General features: G+C 60.4%; 1 protein-coding gene across 1 annotated transcript in view; it reads right to left on the bottom strand.

Moving 5' to 3' along the window:
• LOC115292525 (collagen alpha-1(XVIII) chain-like) overlaps positions 1 to 7747 on the bottom strand; it is a 17930-nt gene that overhangs the window by 3833 nt on the left and 6350 nt on the right. Inside the window, exons 6-8 of the mRNA XM_029940596.1 lie at positions 7024 to 7099; positions 5893 to 6042; positions 4576 to 4725 (exon numbers count right to left, since the gene is read on the bottom strand). Coding sequence (XP_029796456.1) covers positions 4576 to 4725; positions 5893 to 6042; positions 7024 to 7099 — 376 coding nt within the window. The remainder of the gene's footprint in view (positions 1 to 4575; positions 4726 to 5892; positions 6043 to 7023; positions 7100 to 7747) is intronic.

Genomic DNA, 7747 nt, shown 5'->3' with positions numbered 1-7747 from the left:
TACATGTTAGAGATACAAGTCCCTTATCAGGTATGTGATTTGTAAATATTTTCTTCCTTTTTGTGGGTTGTCTTGTCACTTTCTTGATGGTGTCCTTGGAAGCACAAAAGTTTTACATTTTTATTGAGTCCAATTTGGGTTTTTTTCCCCCTTGTTGCTTAGGCTTTGGCATCATACTCTTAAGAATCCCTTCGCTGAGTCCAAGGTCATGAAAATTGTTTCTTGTGTTTTTCTTAAGAGATTTATAGGGTAGCCCTCACACTTAAGTCTTTAATCCATTTTAAGTTCATTTTTGTACAGGGTGTGAGGTAGGGGTCTGCTTCGGTCTTTCGCCGGCGGCACCCAGTTGTACCCGCACCGTTGTTGAGATACTCTTCTTTCCCTGGATAATCGTGGCGTTCTGGTTGAGAAGTCACTGACCAGGCATGTAGGAGCCCCCTTGTGTGGGCACTGCACCGCCCCGGTCCCTGTGGCCTCCTGGTGAGTTCTGAAATTGGGAAGTGTCAGTCCTCCAGCTCTGTTTGAACCGTATACAGTGTTCTAACGCCACATGAGGAAGGATTGTGTCGATACATTGGATACTTAGATGGAATTGACAAGTTTCTAGAAAGGTAAGAGCTATTGAGACTTAATGAGAAATACACAATTTGAATAGATCTGTAGCCATTAGAAGAGATTGATTTAATGTATCCAAAAACTACCCATAAAGAAAAGCCCAGCTTTGCTGTTGAATTCTACCAAACAGTTAAAGAATTTAAAATAGTTCTTCAAAAACTTATAAAAAATAAAAAGAGGGTGGGGCACCCGGGGGCTCAGTCAGTTAAGTCTCGGACTTCAGCTCAGGTCATGATCTCAGAGTTCATGGGTTCGAGCACCACGTTGGGCTCTGGGCTGACAGCTCAGAGCTGGAGCTGCTTCGGATTCTGTGCCTCCCTCTCTTTCTGCCCCTCCCCGGCTCACACTGTCTCTTTCTGTCTCTCAAAAATTAATTTAAAAATGCTAAAAAAAATTAAAAATTAAAAAATAAAAAGAGGGAACAGTTTCCAGTTGACTTTTTGAGGCCAGTGTTCCCTGCCCACTGGAACCACACACCAGTATCAGGGATAAACTGGAGGCAAAAACGCTTACGCACCGGCAAATCAAGTCCAACGACAGAAAAGTGGTTGTGCACCATGATCAAGTGGGCCTCGTCCCGGAAACACAAGGCTGCTTTAATATCTGTAATCACTGGGATGCACTGCATCCGTGGAATAAGTAAAAATTATGTGATAATCTCAAAAGACACAGAAAAGCTATTTGATAATTCAACACCTCTTGTGATAAAAACACTCAGAAAACTAGGAATGGAAGGGAACTTCCTCAATCTTATAAAAGGCACCTCCTAAAACCCACAGCTGGTGGAAAGTCAGACGTGCCCCTCCCCCACGGGTTAGGCGTGAGACAGGGCCCCCCCCCCGCCCCGCCACTTCACGCAACACTGTAGTCTTCACAGATCACACGATCTTTGAGACACAGAGTCCTAAGAAATCCATGAAGAAGAGTTACAGCTAGTAACCTCAGCAAGCCCCAGGCCACAAGATCAGTGTAAAACATCAACTGAATTTCTGTACACTTGCAACAAATGATCCAAAAATGAAATTAAGAAAAAACAATTCATTTACAAAAGCACGCAAATAATAAAATACTTAGGAATAAATCTAACAGAAGGAGTGCAAAGTGCATACTCTGGAAATTGAAGACAATGTTGAGCGAAATTAAGGCAGATCAAAGTAAGCAGGGAAACTCGGTCCACGGATCGGGAGGCTTCCCGCTGTCAGGGCGGCCTCTGTCCCATGCCGTGGCGCGTCAGGCTGTGCCCTGGCAGAGCCGACGGATGCCCCGTCGGAACGCCAGGCTGAGTCTAACGTTCCTGGGGCTTTGACGTGCTGGCAGGGCCAATTTGCTCTTGAAAAAGAACAAAGCAGGAGGGACCCTTGGTCTTAGAAGAGGTGAGAGTCTGTGACATAGGTGTTTTGTTTCACGTTGGCGCGGGGAGGGGTCCCGTGGAGGGCAGTGAGCACGTCTACGTCGTTGGCTCTGCGGAAGTGAACTTTAAATTCTGACGTTGAGGGGCGCCTGGGGGGCTCAGTCTGTTGAGCGTCCGGCGTCAGCTCAGGTCATAATCTCACAGTTCGTGGGTTCGAGCCCTGCGTCGGGCTCTGTGCTGACAGCTCAGAGCCTGGAGCCTGTTTCAGATTCTGTGTCTCCCTCTCTCTCTGACGCTTCCCTGCTCCACACTCTGTGTTTCTCTCTCTCAAAAATAAATAAACGTTAAAATTAAAAAATTATGATGTCGAGTAAGAGAAGTTGGCTGCTCCAGCCTTCGGCGGCCTGCTGGGGCATCTGAAGCTCGGGGAGCCTCACCCACATGGAGCCTGGGGGCTGTGGGTGGTGGCAGGTGCTACCCTGTGCTGAGTCCCCCGATTTCCAGGGGTGAGGCCGGCAGAGGACACCCAAGACGATGGCAGGAAGAAATCTCTCCCCGCAGACGCTTCGCGTCAAGCCCCGGAACGGCGGGAAGGCTAGCGCTGTGCTCACCACAGACACCTGCACCGCGCTTCCGGGGCCCTTAACGTGCGCTCCCTGTCCACGCCCGTGTGCACATCCACACACATCGCACCTCTGTGCACGCGCACACTTCCTGTGGTGAAGGGGGTTGCGGCATCCTGACCCCTGCCCTGGAACTTTCGTGCGAGGACGTTCACGGTGACATCTGTCCGTGCTCGGGTGTGCCCCAGTGTCCCATGACGTCCTTTAGGGAGCCAGCTTATACCTTTGCTCCAGGCCCCAGACCCGTGGAGGCCCACGCGTGGCCCTGGTGGGGTGGCTCCTCCCCTCCTGGCCCTGGGTCACCCTCCCGCCGTGCCTTTCCCGCCATGGACAGCTCTGGGGACCAGCCGGCTGCCCCGTGGGACGCCCCACAGCCTGACCTGACCAGCTGCTCCCCGTGTTTGGACTCAGGCTTTGGCAGGTGCCCCCCTGGTGGCCCCCGCCAGCAGGTGGGAGGTGGTAGATGTGTGGCCGCGGCCGGGCCGAGCTGAGAGGGTGCTTTGTCCCCGTGACGCTGGACGCCTGGTGAATCCCTGCCCCGACCCCGTCTCACTCCCGTGACCATCCTTCCCGGCGGGTGGGCGCGCTCTGTGGGGGTAGGGCTGCACGGACCCCCCTCCCCAGGGAGGCCCAGGGTCCCCTCAGGCCAGTGGAGTGGATGGCAGTCCACCCAGTGGCGTGCGGGGCAAGGCTGGGCGTTGCTTAGGAGCCGAGATGGTCCCTAGGGTGTCCCTGTCCCCACAGAGGGATTTGGGTCTGGAAGCTGGAGGCTCTTCCCGCCAGACCGCCCCTCCCTCCCTGGCAGCAGGGACATGGAGCCTCGGAAATGCCGGGGTGCGTCAGCCACGGGCGGCGCTGGGGGGAGAGCTGAGAACACATCCCGGGAGCGTGGGGGTCTCTGCTGTCCCCACACTGGGGAGGGGGCGTTTGAACCCCACGCCGAGGACTGAGCCGAAGGGGGGGACGGGACAGCCTGGCGGGCGGGCGTCAGGCGGGGTGTGCTGTGTTTGTGCCGCCGCCCCTGGGCCCGTGCGCTCGGCGCCCGCGGGGCAGTGGGGCCAGGTGGGCTGTTTGGTGACGCGCCCGCCAGGGAGGGCAGGTGCCTGTGGGCCCCGCCGTGGGCCCTGGCCGCCAGCCGCCTCACGCCCCTTCACCTGGACGCAGCCTGAGGGCCTGGGCAGCGGCTGGGGGGGGTCCGGTGAGGGACCCGGAGGGGGGGCGGCTTGGAGCTCGCCTGCCGGGGAGCAGAGCCTTCACGGGGCATCTCGTGAGCCGCGTCTCGTGCGTGTTTGGGCTTGAAAAAGACCCGGCAAAATGCAGCGTTGGGCGCACTGGGCGGGATAAACCAGTTACACCACAGGAAGGCGCGAAGCCGCGTTTTCGTTTTGGGAGAGCTGGAAACGTGTCCAGAGTGTAGGGACCGTTACTGGCTGCGCTGCTCCCTGGGAGCGTGGGTGCCCAGGTCTGCTCCTCCGGGGCCGGGGACACTTGCCGGGGCTGGCCTGGGACCGTCCCCGGCCCCCGAGGGAGGAGCAGGAAAGAGGGCCCGGGGTTACTGAGGAGGGTTGCCGCGTCGGGAGACAGGGGCCGGGGAGGAGGGGTGAGGGCCCTCCGCGCGAGGGGCGGCGTCTACGGTCACGGTCACGGTCACGACGGAAGGCTTTCTGACGGCAAGCGCTAGAAGCTGCCCTCAAGCTCAGGGCTCGTCCGAGACCAGGCCGGTGTCTTGTGTCTCGGGGGCTGATTTTCTCTGTTCACATGGGGGTGTTTCGTGCTTTTTCAAAAATGAAAATGAAAGACCGCATTATTCAGGAATCCAGATCAGACAGGCCAACAAGACGGGACAGACCCTGGTGGGGGTGGGCGGCCGCCTGGGAGGTTCCTGTGCGTTCCTCTGTCTGTCTGTCCGTTGGGGTGCGGGGTGGGGGCTGGGGGGCCGTGGGGGGCTGCGAGGCTGCCCACGCTGCCCTCGGAGACGAGGGAGACCCTCCCCGGGGTGCGCCGCGCCGCCGCGAGGCCCGTGGGCAGTGCCCTCCTTCCGCCGGGGCTGCCTCTGCAGGTCCGCCTGAGCCGTGTCTCGGGCCTGGGTGCCCTTGCCTCGGGTCTTTCTAGACCCTTCCTTGCCGCCTTCTGGGCCTGGGCAAACGCGGGAGTCACGGAGTCCCTTGGGTGTGACCAGGGGCTCTGCACGCAGGGTCCTGCTGCCCCGGCGGCTCCCTTCCGCCACAAGCTCTAGAACCCTAGTCCATTACGGCGGGGCGGGGAGGGGGCGCTTCTCTTCTTTTTTGGAAAATTTTTTTTAATGTTTCTTTTTGAAGGAGAGAGAGACAGAGTGTGAGCAGGGGAGGGCAGAGAGAGAGAGAGAGAGAGAGAGAGAGACAGAATCCGAAGCAGCTCCAGGCCCGAGCTGTCAGCACAGAGCCTGACGTGGGGCTCGAACACAGACCTCGAGGTCACAACTTGAGCTGAAGTCAGACGCGCCACCAACTGAGCCCCCTAGGCTCCCCAGGTCCCCTCTTCTTCGTCTCTTGTCCCTATTGCCTAGCGGGTTTCAGGCCTGGGAAGTTGAGCCACTTCACAGGGAGCGGCTCGGGCCGTGGCTCCGGCCCGCCCCGAGGGGCACCAGCAGCAGATCCATGTGTGGCCGGCAGCGGAGAGGGGGCTGCGGCAGCCAGGAAGGCGCCTCGGTGCCCACGGACACCCGGCCTCACCGGGCTGAGGGGCTGACGCTATTCCCTGAGGCTCGGGCCCCAGCTGCCCCAGTAAACTCACGGGGCGTCCTGGCCTGACCCGGCACTGACGGGGCGTTCGGGTCTGGGGCCGCCACGCCGCCGCGTCGACCACATGGGGCAGTTTGCGTGGACCGTAGGGAGTGGCTTCCTGGGGCCTTGGCGAGCAGAGTGCTTTCAGAAAAGCGGCACCTGACCTGAAGACACTTGTGTCTCACCCATTACAAATGGGTTGTCCCCTGCTTCCCTGTCCCGACGGGAACCTGGTGATTCTCCAGCCTCAGCGCCGGGCACAGACTCGAGCGCACGAGCTGGACGGGACCCTTTACGCGGAGCTGGGTTGGAGCCCCGGGGCCCGGACCCCGCAGCAAGCCGGGCCTGCGGCAGCTGTGGCTGGAGGCGGGGCGGAGGGGAGCCTGGTCTGCACTCCAGGGCTGTCTGTGTACGAGCGTGCATGCGTGTGTACATGTGTGTGTGAGTACGCACACGTGAGTGAGGGAGCATGCTCAAGTGTGAGTGTGCATGTGAGCAGAACAGGTGTGCCCATACGTGTGTGTGCACGCCTGGGGAGTACGTGAGTGTGAGCGCGCGCATGCCAGCGTGCGGCTGTGTGATGTGTGGTTGGCCGCTCCCTGGTGGAGGCCTGGGGGCGGGGCCACACTGCTGTGTCCCCACAAGGTTGACGGTGTGATGTTGCAGCCATGCTGCAAGGCGACCGTGGCCTCTGGAAGGTGGCAGGAGGAGTGGGGACTGGAGGGTGAGGGCACAGGTGGGGCGTGGAGGGCGCAGGGGCCCAGCTGCCGGCCCTCTTCGTGCAGCCTCCTGTTCCTGGTTCTGCCTGGAAAGGCGAGTCGAGCCAGCGAGTGTGGGGCTGGCCCCGCCGGCAAGGGGCCCCGGGGAGTAACGGAGCACCCAGGGCCACTGGGCGGACCCGGGAGCTGCCCCCCCCCCCGACAGGGAAGCCCGGGGTCCCCTCCCCACACGAGCGGGAGAAGAGGGGCCTTCAAATTCCTGTCCTGGGATTTTCCAGAGACAGTTTTAGGCATAAAATCACATTAGTGAATTTTCAGGCAAGGAGACAATTCTCTGGGCATTTCTAAGAATTCGGAGCATCGTGGGGATTAATGCTGGGAACACAGCCTCGCAGGGGCACAGATGTTTGCATATGGCTGTCCCCTTCCGCAGGGGATGCCCAGTTCTGCTGTCCTGTAGCCTGCGTTCCCATCACCAACAGCCGGCTCTGCCCTTTGGACGGCAGTTGACCGATTGCGTCCTCAGCGCTCTGAGCTGGGCACCGCTGTGGACACGTCCCCAGGACTCTCACTGCAGCGGCCAGGCTGCTGAGCCCAGCCCTGCGGGGGGAGGGGTCCAGCCACAGCCTGCGGCAGGAGGTGGTGTAGAGTGTGGTGTGTGGTGAGTGTGGTTGTGTGGAGTGTATGTGGGGTGTGTGGAATGTGTGTAGTGCGTGGTGCATGGTGGGTGGTGGTTGTGTAGTGTATATGTGATGTATGTGCGGTGTGTGTGTGGTGCATGATGTGTGTGGTGTGGTTGTGTGGCGTGTGTGGTGTGTGCTGTGTGTGAGTGCACGTGAGTGTGCATGAGTGAATGTATTTGCACTAGTGAGCAAGGCCTTTGCGTAAGCGTGGCTGGGAGCCCCTTCTCCTCCGCAGAAGAGGCGGGCCCCAGGGACACCTATGGCACCTACTGGCAGTGGCACCTCCAGCCTCCGCCAGCCCGGAGTCCTGCTGCGCCGCCTGGGCGCCCAGTGGCTCTCGGGATAACTGGAAACCCCGACCCGGCTCAGAGCTGCGTTACCCTGAAAGTCCCGCGCCATGTGGAGACGGTGGTGTGCGGGCCCAGCACGTGGGCTCGTGGAGATGGACCTAGGGGCGTCCCGAGGGCACCGGAGGTTGGGGGGGCTGAGGAGCACGTGTGTGGCTCCGAGCACGTGGGAGCCTGGCCCGTGGGTCCCCGAACACCCGCCCTCGGGGTCTCCCGTGGTGGCCATGTTGGAGGCAGTGCCGGTGCACAGGGATCGGAATGTGGAACATGTAAATTCCAGGTTTGCCGCAGGTTGGTGGCCCCGGGCCAGCCTCCTCCCTGGGTGCAGGGTCTCTGAGCGCAGAGACGGCAAGCGGGCTGCTTCCCCTGCGCTGCCCGGAGCAGACTCGCCCAGGGCCAGGCCAGGGCCTTCTCACGGAGGGCGCCCCCAGGCCCACGCCTCCCGCGTGTGGTCTGCGGCTGCTTCCAAGGCGAGTGACAAGTTCCCCGGGGTACCTGTCCCCTTGATTCGGAGGTTTGAGCGGCTCCCTCCGCAGAGGCTGAGAAGGTGGAAGGAGCCTCCTGGAAAGGCGGGAGCTGGCTGCCGGCGGGGGGCGGGGCCGGCGGGGGCGGGGCGGGGCGGTCCGCCCCGCCCCCGGGACGCAGAC

Source organism: Suricata suricatta, chromosome 5 (assembly GCF_006229205.1).
Source record: "Suricata suricatta isolate VVHF042 chromosome 5, meerkat_22Aug2017_6uvM2_HiC, whole genome shotgun sequence".
Taxonomy (NCBI): domain Eukaryota; kingdom Metazoa; phylum Chordata; class Mammalia; order Carnivora; family Herpestidae; genus Suricata; species Suricata suricatta.
Note: the sequence above shows the minus strand (reverse complement) of the source record. Positions and strands in the feature narration are given on the sequence as shown.